This window comes from Bubalus bubalis, chromosome 14, assembly GCF_019923935.1.
Source record: "Bubalus bubalis isolate 160015118507 breed Murrah chromosome 14, NDDB_SH_1, whole genome shotgun sequence".
Classification (NCBI taxonomy): Eukaryota; Metazoa; Chordata; class Mammalia; order Artiodactyla; family Bovidae; genus Bubalus; species Bubalus bubalis.
Genome location: NC_059170.1, coordinates 52,830,791 through 52,849,528, shown reverse-complemented (window position 1 = coordinate 52,849,528; position 18,738 = coordinate 52,830,791). Strand labels below are relative to the sequence as shown.

Genomic DNA, 18,738 nt, shown 5'->3' with positions numbered 1-18,738 from the left:
TAATGAAGTAAGCTGTTTCTTTCTCAGGTTGATCACACCAAAGTCCTAACCTCCTGCAATGAATTTTTGAAATGTTTATTAAAAATATTCACCATATGGCAAAACCAATACAATATTGTAAAGTAATTAGCCTCCAATTAAAATAAATAAATTTAAATTTAAAAAAAAAATAAATAAATAAATAATAAAATTCCTACAGAACCAGGATACTCGATTAAGAGTTGATGGAATTTGTTTGTGACAATGAGCCAAGTCTGTTCAGGTATTTATTAGAGATGAAACATGCTTTTCATTAAATGTGGGGACCTAATTGGTTATGGAAAAAACCTGCTTTCAGACTAAATAAAACCTTCTACAAATCCAAAAAAAAAAAAAAAATTCACTAAAGAGGTAATTGCAGCTGAAAGGCTATAAGGTCAAACATTATATAAAGTCCAACCTCTCAAAATTGTTCAATATTTGTGAGGGAAAACAAATAATTATACAAGTCATTCTCTGCATGCAAGTGGAAATTTTTGAGTCAAGACTAGATGGTAACCTGGTTTGCCTTGGTTACCTGGTGATATGAAGAATGAATGCACCAAGTTAGGGAACCTGGGAGGTGAAATAGATTTGGGATCGGCAGGATGACTTTAGTTTGGGAATATAGTGTTGCTACTCCATGAGGCCATGGGAAAAGGGTGTGAAGCTCAGGACAGAGACTTGGACATGCAGCTAGACACTGTTGGTTTGCATGTGACAGTCAGTAGCGTAGGAATGAATGCGATCACTCCAAGAAGCAAATGAGGATAGAACCCTGGTGACCACCCACATTTAAGGGATGAACTCAGAAACAGTCCCTCAAGGACAGGTTGAGAAATATTCAAAGCATTAAGAATATCCGGGAAATATCAGGGAAGTCAGCATTGTTATGGAAGTTGGTGGAGAAGGATACTTAAAGCAGAAGGACTTGAACCCTTGTACTAAGTGGCAGATACCAAGAGAGATAAAGAGGGAAAGGTATCCATTGGATTTCACCATCAGGAAATTTTCATTTCACAGTCAGTAAGTGCAGCCTTGGCAGAAAAGGCTTGAGGAAAGACTAGAAGGTGAGCAAGAGGACATAGAATATGGAGGCTACTCTTGAAGAAACTTGGTAGTAAGGTGAAGCAGGGTTGTACAGCTTGAGCTAGAAGACCAGACAGGGGATTCCCTAGTGGTCCAGCGTCTAAGACTGCATGCTGTCAATGCAGGGGGCCCAGTTCAATTCCTGGTCGGAGAACTAGATCCACATGTTGCAACTAAGAATTTGCATGAGACAACTAAGACCTGGCACAGTCCAATAGATAAGTAAATAAATATGAAAAAAAAAAAAAAGACCAGATAGGGCAAAGAAAGGGTTTGTTAGGAGACCGAGAGAATGAATCCAGAGACTTGGTGCTTATTCTATAGGGTTGTTATAGAATTTATATGAAATAAAGCATGCAGTTTTTAGCTGAGTGTCTGGCTCAGACGGTAAAGCATCTGCCTACAATGCGGGAGACCTGGGTTTGATCCTTGGGTCGGGAAGATCCTCTGGAGAAGGAAATGGCAACCCACTCCAGTACTCTTGCCTGGAAAATCCCATGGATGGAAGAGCCTGGTAGGCTACAGTTGGTAGGGTTGCAAAGAGTCGGAGACAACTGAGCGACTTCACCTTCACCTGGGGTATACTATGGAAGTGATCAGTCAGTGTTGACTTAAAAAAATCTGGACAGATAAGAGATATAGAGCAAGACTCCTGAGGAGACAAAGAGATGGAATTTGGGCAGCAAATAGAAGGTTGGTTAAATCAGCCACAGGCTGATTCATGTTGATGTATGGCAGAAACCAACACAACATTGTAAAGCAATTATCCTTCAATTAAAAATAAACCAATATTTTTAGAAAAGGAGGTATGCTATTTCCATAGAAATGAGAGGAGGTGAGGCAGGTAATGGAGTGAGTGCAGATCAATGTCTTGGTGAAAGGGACAGAACACTGAGGACAGATGGTCCCATTTGATCTCGAAAGCGCCTGTGAAAGAGACATGGTCATCTCCTGTGAAGGAAGGAATAGATTCAGGGCAAGACCCTGTATAGGAGGATGAAGGCTGGGAGTGGATGGGGAGTGACTGAGAGAGATACTGGCTCAGGACATGTTGTATGGAAGACCCAGTGGAGGCCAGAGATCATTACTGCATGACTGTCTATTAGCACCACGCTGCATAATTTGGTGGTTATTTTCCTAAAAAAATGTTTTGTGAGTAGAAGTAATAGATGTAAACAGAGAGAAGGCTGGGATTCTGTCTGAAGCATGTGCTTGATATCCAAAGGGGACAAGGGCAGGGTTGAGATGAGGGTCATGAGGTCCAAGCTGGAGGGAAGAAAGTATAGAGAGAGAGATGGAGAGATATCTAGCAGTAACATAGCAGGGGTAAATCCCTGGATGCTTTAATGAAGTAAGTGAATACAGAACATGGAAGAGGGTGAGCAAAAAAGTAGAAAGATGCAACTCGTGCTCAGGGTGGAAAACAGAAGGTTGAGCAGAGAAGTAGTTCTCCATGATGACAAAAGCAGAAGAGCGTTTTGAGTGTAGAAAACTCGTTGGAATTTAGTAAGCCAAATTGGAGTAAAGAAGTGATGTCAGAAAATGTGAGGCTTGAGCAGCACATGAACTACTATGACCACATGTACATATACACTGGGGTATGGGGAAGGTCCAGCAGCTTTAGGGTCTTTCCCCTGGGCAGTCGATCTTTACTTGTGTGTCTTCTGCTGTCCCGTGAACTGACATACCTCCTTGATGAGCTCATTAATTAAAATACCTTCCAGTTTAATATCATTAGAGAAAGATAGTTGAGCAATGTCACAGTAGTTACAAAAACATGAGACACTCACTCTACATCTTTAAACTGCCTTGAATGCCCTGACTAGTATCACTAGGTCTTTTTTTTTTCAACTACTCAAACCAATTCTTTGATTAACAGATTTATTGTTTGTTTGTTTTATAATTTAAATTTACTTGCCCAGAAGTACTATTCAGTATTGGCAAACTGTACTAGCTTGAACCATACTCAGACGTGAATATTCTCTGGAATTTAAGATAAGCCTGTGCGGTAGATCTTTCTCATCTTTCATGATCTCAAAATCATGACTTCCTCATGAATGCCCTAAACACATATTTTACAATTCATCTTGGAAATAGGAAGCTTGCTCCCAGGGTTGGCTTCCTTTCTCTAAGCCCCCTTGTGGCAGCGAGGTGTATCTGTTCTACCCCTATGCTTTGCATAAGGCTCCTAGACTTTCAGTAAAAGAGGGAGATCGATGGAGATATGAGCTTTCATTGTGCCAAATGGAAACATTCTAGATGTATGGAACTACATAAAAATTTTATGTATATATACACATCTGTGTTTGTGTATATCTATGTGTCTGTATATGTACATATCTTTAATCTTTTGTAAATTATAAGTCAAACAGAATGAAGTAAGTCAGAAAAACAAACATCATGTATTAACGCATACATGTGAAATCCAGAAAAATGGTATAGATAATCTTATTTGTAAAGCAGAAATAGAGACACAGATGTAGAGAACAAATGTATGAATTCCAAGGGGGGAAGGGAGGATGGCATGAAGTGGGAGATTGGGATTGACGTACATACACTACTATGCATAAAATAGATAAATAATGAGATCTTACTGTGTAGCACATGGAACTCTACCCAGTGCTCTGTGGTGACCTAAATGGGAAGGAAGTCCAAAAAAGAGGGGATAAATGTACAGGTATGGCTGATTTGCTTTGCTGTACAGTAGAAATTAATATGTTGTAAAGCAATTCTACACCACCAGAAATTAATTTTTTAAAAAGTCATGCATTGAGTCACTGGACTCCAGTACAGCTCATGGTGACTGTTAAATGACCTTTGGGGTTGTGTACGCCCTGGTTTATTCCCTTGTCCCCAGGTCTCAGGTGCTTGGTTTTCATCACTCATCAGCAGTCCTTCGAGCTTCAGGAATCATAAAGCTTTGCAGTGAACAGAGAAGCATGCTCCTGCCTACCTCTGGTTTTCAGCACCAGAAATTCTGTGTCTAACACCTGTTTTCAATCTTCTGCTCCATTTCTCAAATCTTATTATATCGCTGCCTTTTCACACTTTGTAGTCTCTCTCTAATATTTGTTTGCAAAACATTAACTCATTTGTATTTCTATAATTACTGTGATTTTTTGTCTTCTCATCTGTAGTGGTTCCTTCCTTCTGGCAGCCTCTAACTACTGTTCTACACAATGGCACAGCATGTGAGATGATCCCTTATTTTAGGAGCAACCAGGCAGCTTTCTTGATAGTCAAGATAAAATTATGTTTCTAGAACCAGAACATTCTCTTTCTCATGAGATAACTAGTCTTCGGTTTCTTGACTTACTGAGTTCTAACGGTTCCCATTTTCAAATGAGTATCTTTCCTTGCTACTGCGAAATTTAGTAACTTTGTGTTCCAGGATATGACTCAGGTCTCTTACAGGTATCTGTTTATCTATATAGTATGCCTCTGTAGTAATAAGATATCATTTTTTCACAGACAAGGAAAAGAGACAAAAATGTTGAGAAACGCTCAGAAAATACATGGGGGAAAGTATACCTTAAAATTTCCTGTAATGGGAAATTCCTTTTTAATTGTGGATCAGGGTTTGTCACCGTAAGTTTCAGCATTATGCATGCATCTGTGAAATATTTCTCTTTTTCATAAATCATGATATAGCTGTCTTAGATAATTCCCTTAAAGAGAGGCTGTCCCAAAAGCAACTTTAGATCAGAACTTTTGGACATTATACAAATTTTAAAGACCTCCCCTATATTGGGAGAGGTGAGGGTCCATGGAATACAGAGGTGGGGGATTAAGAGGTACAAATATTAACTATAAAATAAGCTACAAGGATATATTGTACAATGTAGGGAATATAGTCAATATTGTATAGTAACTGTACACAGAGTATAAACTTTAAAACTTGTGAATCACTGTAGTGTATGCCTGTAACTTACATAGCATCGTACATCAACTATCCTTCAATAAAAAATAAAGAAGCAAATAATGATGGCGGCACAGATAACCCTCCAAGTGTTTTTAGGACACACTTGGGGTGCATGTGGTAGGACTGAAGATTTCTGGACGAAACAGCCAGGTTGGCTCTTTTATAGCATCCCTTTAAGTGTAATTTGTTTTAAAATGTATGTTCTCCTATAGAATAGGTAACTAATGAGAACCTACAGTATAGCTCAGGGAACCACACTGAAAGCTCTGTGGTGACCTCAATGGGAAGGAAATCCAGAAAAGAGGGGATATATGTATACATGTGGCTGATTCACTGCTGAACAGCAGAAACTAACACAGCACTGTAAAGCTACTATACTCCAATAAAAATTCATAAGAATAAAATAAAATGCACATTCTCAGAAGGCAAAGCTTTGTGTTCAAGTGTGTTGTGGCGACCCACATTTTGCTTACTATTGTTGTTGTTTAGTTGTTAAGTCATGTCTGACTCTTGAGACCCAATGGACTCTAGCCTGCCAGGCTCCTGGCATGGAGCCATGGGATTTTCCAAGCAATAATACTAAAGTGGGTTGCTATCTCCTTCTCCAGGGGATCTTCTGAGACCAGGGATCAAACCCCCATCTCCTGTACTAGCAGGCAGATTCTTTACCACTGAGCCACCAGGGAAGCTCTTTGCTTACGGTAGCATTTATTACATATGACTCATGCACTAGAATGCCAAGAAGCACTATCGAAGCAAAAAGGATACCTTTCAAATAATTAGCCCTTGGAGGAAACTGCTGCCCATCTATCTAGATCCACTGGGGAATTTAGGGACCAACAAGATAATATAGAAAAGGTCAGAGAACAGCCAGGGTCTCCAAGCTGCATGTCCTGCCCTCAGAGATCCATGGAAGTCACCGCAGACACTGCCCAGCGTCCAGACATCCACAGATGGTGGCTGTCACAAGGGGACTGACTCACACTACGGATTACAGCACTTAACAAAGCTAACAGGATTAGATGTTTAGACAATAGGCAGAAAGCTGTTCTGCATAGTTCACTGACTATAAATTTAAAGGAACAGTTCATTATTTATAGCAATCTCATCGACATAGAAGGAAGACAGAGTAAATTTTTATTGGTCAATTTAATCCAACGCTCCCACACTACTACTAAGTCAAAAGACCCATCAGCTTCAAAAGGACTAACGCAGAGGGACTGAAACTGACCTTTTAAAAATGATGATTGATCTAAAATATGACACGAATGAACTATAGTTACAAAACAGAAACAGACTCCAGACATAGAGAACAGACTTAAGGTTGCCAAAGGAGGGGAGTGGGGGCCGGGGAGGACCGGCAGTTTGGGATTAGCAGATATGCAAACTTCTAGAAACAGGATGGATAAACAAGGTCTGCTGTGTAACACAGGGAACAATACTCAATATCCTGTGATAAACCATCATAGAAAAGAATGTGAAAAAGAACATATATTTATAATGGAGTCATTTTGCTATACAGCAGAAATGAACACAAACTGTAACCAAATTGTAAATCAACTCTACTTCAATAAAATTAATTTAGAAAAATGACAACCAAAGGATTTCCCTGGTCCAGTGGCTAAGGCTCTGTGCTCCCAACGCAGGAGGCCCAGGTTTGATCCCTGGTCAGGAAACTAGATCCCCCATGTCACAACTAAAGATCCTACATGCTACAATTAAATAAAATAAATAAATATTTTTAAAGACGTCTACTGCATCACATGCCCTTCATTTTAAAACCAAACAATTTTCGTTTCAGAACATTTTAGTTGTACGAAGATTCCTATCGTTTTGCTATTTTGATCCCAAATAGTCATTGATTTTACTTGCTAGAAAACAAAAATAGGAGAGACAGAGAGACTGAGATCTGAAGAATGGGTTCACTAAGTGAGGTATTTTAGAATGGAGAACTGGATACAAATTCAGGATACAGTTATTTCATGAAATGCTAAAGTGGCCATTTATTCAAACTGGCACATCTGATTAGAAGCTATCTTTAATGCAGGCTTGCCAGGCATCATCGTAAATATCACAGGCTAGGAATTTCTGTGTGCATGGAATAAAAATCCTCTTCCTAGTACGACAGGATATCTTTAGCATCACCGCGCAATATTTATTAAGGGTGTCTTCGCAATGGAAGATGGTATCTTTACGACCACACAATAGGTTTATGAGTAGGAAAAAGTTTAAAGCATTCTGAATGTCGTAAACGTGAAACCAGTGCCATATAATGAATTGCCATTTTTGCACAGGGTGCGACTTCTGGTGGATGAGGGCTACGAGGATCGAATCCTGATGGCACATGACATACACACGAAGAATCGGCTGACGAAGTATGGAGGTCACGGCTATTCCCATATCCTCACCAACATCGTTCCCAAAATGCTGCTGAGGGGCATAACTGAGGGCGCAATTGATAAGATACTGATCAAGAACCCCAAGCAATGGCTAACTTTCAAATAGGATGGTTGCTACGAATTCACACCTTGAGTGTAAAGCTTGCCAGGGAACAGAGAGTGATTTCAAACCCACTGTGAGATATTAATCAGATCCACAGAGGACTAATGACAGAATATTTCCTTTTTATGAGAAGCAGGAGACTTTTGCCTTCTCAGAAACTGGCTATTCCATCTGTACCTTTGGGAGTTGCCGAGCCTAATTAAGCCCTATTGTTTTTCCTTCACAAAATAAATACAAAAGTAGCCATTTCCAAATGATGATTTACAGTTTAGATCCCCTGAGTAGAGTTTTGCTTCCTTTTGTTTTGTTTTCTTAATCCATCAGCAGCACTCCTTGAGAAAATTTAAACTGTTTTTAGTTAAATTACCCCCGTCTGGAGCAATCTAATGTTTCTTGTAATATTGATGATTCTACTAATTATCCTGCTGTTCTTTAATTAATGCTTAATGAATAATATCCCACTTTAAAATAGCTTCTGCAGCAAAGGAAGCTAAATTTTGAGACATTTATTTTAAGGATACTGTAATACAATAACCAATTCACAACAGTAAAAATATTGTGGAAGGTTAATTATATCTGTTCACCTATCTTCATATACTTAAAATAAATCAGTTTTGTTGCCTGTGCCTTTCTGGTATCCAGTTTTCCTATATTTTCTTGTGATTTGAAAAATTTATATAAGGGGATATGAACACACAGCATAGTATTCTATTATAAAAATTCAATCATAAAAGTCAAAATATATTACATAATATAGTTTAATGAATCATTACATTTATAACAAAGGCCACAATTTAATTAATTAATAATATAGAATGCAAAAAAAGAGAAATGTTTGCCTTATATATATATTCCCTTTATTTTCTTTACCTTTCATTTGTCTTTCCTTGGGCCTGAACAGAAAATAATGCTTATTTATCTCAAGAAAAGGTCAGATCTATTAGAAATGACAGTCTGATTCTAGAGCCAAATTTTTAAAAGGTACCCAGACCTGATGTTTAGTGTAAATAAAACATTTTTTGAAACTCTTTTATTTGATGTATACCGCTGTTTATAAACTAATCTTTTGGTTGAATCCTTCATTATACTATTTGCTACCTAAAAAAGAAAAGTCTCCAAACCCTTACTGCTAATTCCTCTTCGATAAATACATATTGTTAAATGGAAATAAAATCCACTGCAACTCCTTTATAATTTATCTTACATATTAGAAAGGCCAAATAGAGTTAGTCATTAGTGTTGATAAAGGGGCTAAGTGTTGCTAATCATGTAAATCATGAGAGTTACTCAGACCAAGGCATTTAAACCAAGCAAACAGCACCTTCAGATGGGAACACCAGGCGTAACTCATTCAGAAAGTTGAGGTTCATGAAATAAAAGATATTTCTGTGGATCAAGGATGATCAAGCTTTCTGTGTATTAGAACAGAAAGCACCCAAGAGGAAGGAGCCAGGAGAACAAACTAATTCCTTTAAATGAAAAAATGCAAATGCCCTTCACCAGTAAGAGAGACAGATTTTGCAGTCTCTGTTTTTGAAATCTAGTTGTCAAAGAGTCTTCAAAGGCAACTGAGAGTGGAACAGATTTTTCATTGTAATAGTGGAAGTAGTCTGATAGTTAGGGTATATCAACATGCATTTCAAATCTTTTTCTTAGAATAGAGAGATGGCTTTTGGCAGTGTATTTTACACAGAGAGGAAGGATTTGCACTACTCTCAAAATCTACCTTACTGTCAGCTTCAGGCCACCTGAGAAAAAAGAAAAAAATTGATCATTCAAATGCATATGATTCATAAACATTGCAAAGGACAGCTACTTCATCTCTGCAGTCTTCACGGTAACAGTCACAGAATGCAGTCAACGTATTCATTGGCATATGGTAATAAAGAAGCCATAGGCTTAATTTACAGACATGTGATTTCTGGGGCATTTTAACCTGATAAAATTTAATTTTCTGGATCACTCTTAGAAGTCATCTGAATGATTTTGCTACTCCATATATTTTTGTCTTCCAAAATATATTTCAATCCAAAATAAGTCAAGTAATTTATGCACGTTTGTGTTTGTGCCTACATGTACATATTTTTAAATTAAATTTTTGGGTCTATACAGCCACTGTACCTATGGTCTGAAGCCATATATATATATTATATTTCATCTAACATATATATATACATACACATATATATATGTAGCAGGTATTTGTATAAAATATATACACTTTGTTGTCATATAGGTTATATGTGAAATGGTTTGTTTTGAAATAACCTCAAGCCATGACCTGTTGTAACCATCTGAAGGCCTTATTTAGTGTCCCCTCGGTGACGCATGCAGCAGTGCAAATTAAACTTATGTGCATTGGGTTATGAATAATCTTTTGTTTCAAAGAAGGCAAAAGCCTCTGTCTGATTTAACACCAAAGAATAAATTGCTCTGACTTGTCCAAGTAAACCTAAACACATTCTATAGACAAACCGGACACAGGGGATTTTTCTAAATACCATACATAATTACACGTTTACACACTTAGAGGGTAATCCTATGATACAAGTTCAATCTCTATTTTTAAGGACTATCACCCCAAAAGAAAAGAAGATTCCTAAGTCAAAGGAAATGTGGAAAATGACCCTAGGCTTGGGAATTCCCTCAAATCCAGAAAATTCCAGGTTAAGGCTTGAAGTTGAATCATTCCCAGGTCTAAGCTAAAGTTAACAAGAATACAAGGCAAACGATTTCTTTGGGGACAAAGCAGCATTGTGTCAATGAGACCCTCTCCTGCAGGGTAAAAGTCATTCTTCCCCACACTGTAAATGGACCCCGAGTTTCATAATTAGCAGATAAACTCACAGGAACCAAAGCTGACATATGGATAAAAGCAGCGAGATCACAGTACACCAAAGTATCATATATATCGAAGAAATAATTCAGTGTCTTAGATTTTTCTATAAAAATTTGTGATCTATATATAGGACTTCATTCACATGGACACTAACAATAAGGAGTATTTGCTTTGGCGGTAGTGGATCACACATCTGCTTATCTTGATTTTAATATATTTTTTTACATCATGTTCTGAGTACACAGATGTGAGTCAGGTAGCATTTGAATCCCCCACATCATATACACAGCTGAGGTGCCCCGCATCCGGCATCCCCCGGGGTCCTCGGTTCACTGACGTTAGCCACATGAATCCAAGGTCTGAACTCAGAGCAAGAAGCTCAGTTTTTGCACAATCAGTCAGCATAGATAATAAATCCAGAAAATGTGCTGTATTTGTTGTTGTTGCCTCCGTGGGCTTTCCCGCCATCTAACTTGATGTAGACTTCATCTCCTGGCTCCAGATGAAGAACCACACTGTTACTCGCATAGTCGTAATTCTGATCCGCATCTTGGGCAATTGCGCTGGCGCGCACCTGTGTGAAACAGACAAGAATTAGAATCTGCAAAAGAGATTTTCTTTTTTCTTTTTTTTTGCCATTCACACAGCACCATAAATAGACTGGCCGTCAGGGCCCTGAATTTAGCACAGCCAAGTCCACCTTGGCCTTGGGGCTTTATGAGGATATCTTTGCAACGGTTTCAACTATGCTATTGGAAAACAGAAAATAGCACTTTTCTGATGGTCATTGTAGCAGTCTTTTTTTTTTTTTTTTAACTATATGTGGTAAACAATGCATGCCAATCTCTTCTCTTCCTAAATCAGGACTTTTCTAATTCCTTGTATCTCTATGCCCAATCACTTCCTGAAATGGCCATTGTTTTCTGCATTTTAATTTAAACCAAGCAGCAGTATTCTAACCAGTTGTCTATGAGTACAGAAGTTCAAACCAAACTTCAGTTGGTCCCTATGATGATTAGAAAATTGAGATCCATGGTATGTACAGACTCAGAGAAATCTGACTCCTCTAACTCTACTATACAGAAAGAAAAAAAGAAGAAATCTTTTTGATTTGGGGCTTTCAAAATCTAATTCAAACCTGTACCTGAATCAAACATTATTGGTTTAAAAGTTTTCATAGCTCTTACTTCTATTTGTGCCTTTTTATCACTTACTTGTGTACACTTAAACTATTTAATTTCAGTACATCTAAAACTTATAGAAGTAACAACACTCCCATGATTTGATGTCTCTAAAATTTCTAGAATTTATGAATGATCTCATGGAATACCCTTTTATATTTAGGTGATTCTAAATGTGTGGTTTGCTCTGAGGATGGAGCTTTCCTTATAATCCACTCATATTGAGCCTGTGATCTCATTAGAGAGCTGACAGACACTTGCAAACAGTCCAATTCCCCATCATATCAAGTAATATGGACATTCTGTCACATTCTCAACTCCAATTAGGCTTCATATTCATTTAGTTGTATTCTGAGTCTACCTTGGAAAAAAATTTTTCAATAGGCAGACTTGTACTTGATTTATTTCAGTAAAACATCTACTTTGTGGCTTGTTTCTATTCCACTGTAATGATATTTCCCCAAATAACACAGCGAGTGATTTAGTGGCTTTGTAAACCTGTACTATGTAATAATGCATGACTTGGGGTGCAATATGTGGGATTTTATCACTTGGCAAAATGAGAGAAATGAGACATAAGTCAAGCATTTCCATTCCTTTCTTTCAAAATTTAAATGATAGGTTTTCAAATTAAATTTTCATGTGGTATGTTCTCACAGTAATGCTGAAATGTTAAAAAAGGAGAAGGCTCTTTGACACTGCTGAACTTGTAATTCGAGTAGTATTTTAAGCATTTCTTTCTGGATATCATATGGCAAAAGGAGAAAAGGGCTTAAAGATTTAGAATCATTTAACACTGTGCTAATTGACACTAATATAGTGAAAGCAATATATTTTTATGCTGAGAAGCACTGATTCAAATGTATACACCACTTTAGTGAAGTGATCTGTTTTGAACATTAATAAAAATACAACTTAATGTCATAATATTTCTTAGGAATTAATCCATTAGATTATAGGAGTTGGATGCTTTGATTCACTAATTTCATCTAGTCATTACATTCCCAGGAGAAAATAATCTACAAGGAGGACAGCATTCTTAGGACTTGATTTTTTTTTAATGTGTAGATTTTTAATGAGTGAGAAAAATTAAAATACAAAATAATAGCTAGCCATATTAGTAATATATGAATTATCAATCTATAATAGGTTTCTCACCTAATAATCAGCCACACATTTTTATTTAGCGCTTTAGGTATTTAGTATGAAATTCTATAGGTATTATGCTTTAACACTGTTTTCTTCAGGAAGGCATTTGAGAACTGGGATTATCAAAATCAGTTGATTTAGAGATAACAGTCTTAAACACATATATAATGCAATTTTTATTCTATTGCATTATGGGGTCTAACCACAAACCCATGTAAATGTTACCATTTTTATTCAGTAGGTGTTACCATGAAAATCTGCAAATGCATTAGGGTGATCCCACAGACTGGAAGGTTACCCTTATAGTTTTCACTTCCTTTGTTGGATAAAGCCAGTGTGATTGCTTTTTAATGAAAGTGATTCTCTGAGATTTTAACCTGTACTGTACCATAATACTCTCCCAATTAAATACGTGCCATATTCTAGTGTACTTTGCCTGATTTTTGTATGCCTGCTCACCTGATCATACTATAAAGGTATAATGGAACTTGAAATTTCAAGCTCTAGTATCCAGCCCAGTAACTTCCAACAATTCTTCCTTTAAGCCATCAAACTATTGAGGAAAGCAATGTATCCACCCTGGAGACTATTTTCAGGTTCCAAAATGTATACTGATTTCAGCATTTTCTCTGAGAGGTTGATGCATTCTTTTCTTTGCCCCATATACCCATTTCTACCTAAATGTACTCTAATATCTTTTCATCTTATAAGTTAACTATTTGGATTCTGCTGATCTTTAGTGCATGTTTCACAGCCCCTAAAAAGATAATTAATTTGACATTTCATGAATCTTGCTAATAAATTAATACCAGCCCACAAACTGTCCATTATTTCCAATATATCTCATATTTACTGGTGCCATGACTAATAAATTCTTAGAGTAAAAATGGATCTTTAATTATTTTATAGCTCTAATCTTAAGCCAGTTTTATTTTTTATTACAGTAGCTTATTATTTTTTTTTCCAGAAAATTAGAGTAGCTTATTATAGTGGTATTATAGTGACTGGATTCAAATAGCTATATTTTTTATTCAGGTTTCCTGCTAAAAGTATACAAACTTAAAAAAAAAAAATTCCCGTCTCTGTTAAAGCTATTTGAGTCCAACTTTTGCCTTTAATATGCACTGTCATGGGCTTTTAACACATGGTAAGATTAAATTTAGGTTGATGGTTTCATGGGGAATATGAGAATGATAGTCCTTTTAGTTCTCTGTTTGTGAGGATATAATAGGTTATGTTGCCTTAGCATTATCTTATTAGTGAGGGTTTATCATTAGAGACAATATTTATGGTAACATTTGCTAATTTAATTAATTGCTACTGATGCTCTCATAATTTCATTTTCATTGTACTTCTGTGGAATCATAAACAAAAGGTTAAGTGGTGTATCAGGTTAATTTACTGGCCTTTGATGTTTCCATCTGTGATTCTGCATTCAAACACAAAGCATAAATAAAATGGTTCTCATATGGTTACGGTCCAGAGGCATTCCTCTATCCTAGAGTGAACTGCTTTTTTAGTTTAATTTTTTGTGCTTCTCAAATCTACTTAATCCATAGAACATTACACTGACATGGATCTCTTGAGTTTCTGTTTTATGAAAACAAATTAGGTCAGCTCAGAAGAGGGAACTGCTGTCTAAGAAGTGATCAGACAAGAGTAAAATTGAAAATCAAGGATCAACTCTTTCTTTAATATTAATTAAAAAAAGATTTTGTAAGATTTGTCATTTGTAATGCCTGCAGACCAGACTTTACAAAATAGCTCTATTCTGGAGATAGAATTTCTTAACACTAATATTGTAATAACCATTTTGCAAAACAGTCCTTGCTGAACTCGAAAATATATTGCTTGCTACGGTATTTGTTTTTCTGAATAACTTGTTGCTCACCTTTTATAGAAGCAGCAGCTTAACAATGCCAATGAAAAGCATTATACATTATCAGGTCAGCTGTTTTGCCTTTTTTTTTTTTCCCTGATCCTCACAGAATGCATATCCTAGGATGATACAAAGAAGCCTTCTACACTTCAAACAATGAAATAATCAAAAAAACCAAACTGCACACGGAACACATATATGGCATGGTTTTCCTGGAATCTAAATCTGGCCTCAGCGTCAGCATTTAAACTAATTTAAATGTACTGCTCCCCAGCTTTTCATGCAATTGCAATTCCCAGAGACTTAAAGATGTGTGTTTTTATACTCTGGCTGAAACAACTTGAATCATTTTTTTTTATTTGAATTAATATCTCTAAAAACAATCTCTTCAGCCTGACAGTATTTGCTAGACTTAATCTTTGAGTCAGAAGGCAGCCAAATTGTAAATAAATGGGTGCCTCATCACTGCCTCCTGAGGGGCTGTTCACAAATCATTTTGTTAGGGTGACATAATAGCTCTATTTTGGTACAATGAGTCATGCCCTTTTTAGCCATTTACCTATAATGAAGCCACTGCTCTGTGAATAATTTTTATTTATCTTAATATTATTTTCATGCATAATAACTATAATAAACAACCCTGTCAGTGCCTCCTGGTGGCCATTTTTCCTCTTTTTTGTTCTATCCGACCTTAGGGTCCCTTAAGCCATTTACTTCTGAATTCCTTTAGAAGTGAGGGGTAATAGGAAAGAGAACGGACAGGATATTTCGCCCTTTCTCTTATTTATTTAGAGCGTTTGTGTTTCACTTTGGAAGAATTCTGACACTGTGAATTGTGTGTTTGGAATAAATTCTGCTTTAATGTGGCTTAATAGAAACCAGGGTTATAGCTAGAAAGGTCTCAATTCAAGGGACAAGCGACCTGAAGCCTGAGAATCCTTGTTACATCACAGTTGGCCCTCGCTGGGTCATGGGGAGCAGGGTGGAGGGGGGACTCTGTGCCACCTGAGAAGCAAAGTTAAACCCAAGAACTCAGCCCAGACTGCAGGCTGCAAGGCCTCCCTCAGCGGCTGATTTACCGTGTGCAGAGGGTCTGATTACACTTTGAGGTAGATACAAATATGATTTTCCTCCCCTGACTAAGAGATCAGACACACTATGGTTTTGCAATGACCGCGAATTTCTCAAGGCAACGGGAAAGTGGCCCCAGCCTAACACCGCAGACCGGTGGCCCTTGGAGCAGCGCGCAACGACTTGGCTCAGGGGAGCAAGTCGTCTGGCCGAGGGCTAACCTGAGGCTATTTCACAGTCCAGGCCAAGGCCACCGATGCTTGTGAGGGAAAGGTTGGGTTGGAGAGACCCTCACGAAGGCGCCCTGGGGCTCGCTGGCAGGGAGGCTCATCGCCCCGGGGTTGGGTTGGCCCACCAGCTTCCTGACCACCCACCCGCCTGTGCGTCCTCCGGCTCCAGCCAGTGGAGTTTGGGCTCTGTGTCTGGGAGCGTGTTTTATGGCACAAACCCAGAATTCTCAACTTTTCCTTTTGTTAGCAGCACTTATTGCCTCTCCCCCTTCTTCAGCTGAAATCTAAACCAGAGTTTTGCATCTCGAATTTGACTACTTGTGAGTTTATCCGGACCTGGCGATGTGGTCCTGCCTTGGCCCCGGGTGCGACCTCCGCTCCGACTCACTCCTCCGCACCCCTTCTATTTTTTCCTTTGGGCCCAGGTCTTTCTCCCTCGGGTTTGTCACGCTGGCACGCCCACTTCTGGCTCCCCCAGCCCTCCCAATTCCTGGCAAAACCTGACAGTGACCCCACGCTGGTGAGCATCCCATAGCCGAGGGGTCGCTTTCTCCTCCAGGACTGCCCGAGGTGCACGAATTGTCCCGGGACGGAATCCTGCTTCCCGCTTCTTAGGGTCGCACGCACGGAGCGCAGGTGCCCGGGCTTCGGAAGCCACCCTCGCCAGGCCTCCGGGCGCTCTTTGGCGTACGACCCCCCCGCCTCCCCAGGGTGGGGACAGCATTCTCCCTCGCTCGCAGCTCCCTGGAGCGGGAGCTGCCGCGCCCATCCTCCGCGGGCTCCCACCCCCCATTTCCGGGGTCTCCTCCCTCTCGCCTGCACCTTCCCGCGCGCCCTCCCCGCCCTCCGCCTGCTCTCACCTGGTTGTTTTTGCAGAGATCAGCCCACATGCTGGTGCCATCCCCTCCTCGCATCAGAACGTGGTAGGTGAAGAAGTAGATACCCGGGATGGAGCAGGTGAACTTGCCCGTGGTAGGATCGTAGTGGTTCCCCAGATTGGTGACCACGTCGTCGAACTTGAGCACCTCGTAGCCTTCGTGCTGCCGCTTGAGGCCGGCGTAGAAGGCAATCTTGGGCACCGTGCTGTAAGTGGCGGCGCTGATGGCCCCGGCCGCGTTCAGGCCCGGCGCCCCCGGCGGGCCCGGCAGGCCTTGGCGGCCGGGCTCGCCCTTCTCGCCCGGGGGGCCCACGGGGCCCGGCGGCCCGGGCTCACCCGGCGGCCCCCGCGGGCCCGCCTTCCCCGGCCTGCCGGCCTCGCCTTTGGGGCCCTGGATGAAGGTGGGCAGGGACTGCATGAGGCCGCGGTCGGGCGTGGCGGCCGTGCTGGGCGCCTTGGTGCCCCCATAGGGGTCGCAGACCATGCGGCAGGTGCCCAGCATCTCGTAGTGCGCCGACGTGCCGGCCGAGCTCACCAGCACCGGGATGAGGATCACCAGCAGCAGCACCATCACCACCCCCAGCGCCCCGGCTGCAATCAGGCGCCTCCTGCTGCCCACCAGCCGGCTCAGCGCGGGGCGATCCTCTTGTCTGCTTTTGGACAAAATTTTGAAGGTTGGGCGGGGACCTCCTCAGAGCCGAAAACAACCCCCTGCGAACCCCAAGTCCCCTGGGCAGGCGCGCGCCGGCCGCTCCTCGCGGGCTCTGGCTCTCCCCCCAGCTGAGGCTGCGGCTGGGGAGGGAGCTCGGACGCCAAGTGACTTAAGCTGAAGTCCCGAGCTGGGGGTGCGGGTGGGGGTGGGGGCAGGGGGAGGGGTGCGCAGGGCGCCCTCTCTCCTCCCGCGAGCCCCTCGCACCTGTGGCTGCCGGGGCGCCGGCGCGGCCGCCCTGAGTGCAGAGCAGCCGCCGCCTCTCGCGCTCTCCCGGGCCGCTCACACTTTTATGCCTCCGCCTGCGATCGACTTTTCCTTTTTTGCCGACTGCGCCAGTTCGCACCAACTTTCCGTCTGAAGTTGCCTTTTTCTGCCTCCTTCTCTTCTTTCGCTCGCTGGGATCGCCCTTCTCCTGCCTTTTCTCTTTCTTTTTTTTTTCCCCCTCCTCGGCAACCACCAGAACTCTAATAGATGCGCATCCCCAAAACCCCGCGCACCGGCTAGGGCCCGGCGCCCCCCGGGTGAGTGGAGCGGCGGTGCTGAGCACCAGTGGCGGCTCGGAGAGGCTCCGGGCTGGATCGGAGGAGCTGGCGAGCAGTGACGAGCGCCTCACGGCCGGGAGCGGAGCGAGAGAGAGACTGAACGCAGAATTCTGCCTGGGTACCACCTGCCAGGAGAAGAGGAGGCTGACAAACGCGCGCCGGAGCAATTTATAGGCACCCAAGGCGCAGAGGAAGGGGAGCCGCTTTGGCATCTCATTGCGGCATCTGCTCTGCTCATCCCACTCAAAGAGAGTTTGGCATTACTCTGACAATGTGGGATTTTTTCCCCCCCTCGGCCTCTCTCTCTCTCTCTTTTTTTCCCTTCTCTGCACATGGATGAACAGTGAGATCCTGAATACTCCCTTGCTGAACTCAGGCGATGGCAGCGCTCTCCCTGGACATATGGGGTTGGGGGGTGGGGGGGGAGGTGAGACAGATGTACAGGAGGAGCCTTCAGAACTCAAGGGTCACACCTAAGTCCTCTATTTCCCCACTGCCTGCAGCCCCAGTTGGAGGGTGCAGTTGAAGGTTGAATGGAGGGTGGCTGGGTTGACAGTATTTCTCTAATGGCTCACCCACAATCGGCGCTTCAGGTGTTTTTTTTTTTTTTTCTTTCTCAAAATGCCACTTTTAACATAAGGAGGGCCCTTTAGAATTTTCCAGATGGTAGATGTGATTTTTTTTTTTTAACCTTATGATTTTCCTCACCAGCCTTCCAAAGTGAAAT

The 18,738-nt window shown here is 41.1% G+C and overlaps 2 protein-coding genes across 6 annotated transcripts in view; one reads left to right on the top strand and one right to left on the bottom strand.

The window, feature by feature from the left end:
- The window catches only part of PTER (phosphotriesterase related), a 73,744-nt gene extending 65,587 nt beyond the window's left edge, over positions 1 to 8,157 (top strand). For all 5 annotated transcript variants that reach the window (XM_006052370.4, XM_006052371.3, XM_025264353.2 and 2 more), the window contains one exon: positions 7,324 to 8,157. In XM_006052370.4, coding sequence (XP_006052432.1) covers positions 7,324 to 7,534 — 211 coding nt within the window. In that variant the 3' untranslated portion in view covers positions 7,535 to 8,157. The remainder of the gene's footprint in view (positions 1 to 7,323) is intronic.
- A 114-nt stretch (positions 8,158 to 8,271) lies between these two features.
- On the bottom strand, positions 8,272 to 17,338 carry C1QL3 (complement C1q like 3). The gene is made up of 2 exons (XM_025264354.3): positions 16,741 to 17,338; positions 8,272 to 10,944 (listed from the first exon to the last, which is right to left on the bottom strand). The coding sequence occupies exons 1-2, from the start codon at positions 17,326 to 17,328 to the stop codon at positions 10,765 to 10,767; spliced, it is 768 nt and encodes a 255-aa protein (XP_025120139.1). The 5' UTR covers positions 17,329 to 17,338; the 3' UTR covers positions 8,272 to 10,764.
- Positions 17,339 to 18,738: the final 1,400 nt, after the last annotated feature.

Excerpts from the sequence above, each read along its gene's own strand:
- C1QL3 (XM_025264354.3), bottom strand. The coding sequence starts at position 17,328 with ATGGTGCTGCTGCTGGTGATCCTCATCCCGGTGCTGGTGAGCTCGGCC. Across the intron at positions 10,945-16,740 it reads ATCTCTGCAAAAACAACCAG|GTGCGCGCCAGCGCAATTGC; the intron begins GTGAGAGCAGGC and ends TGTTTCACACAG.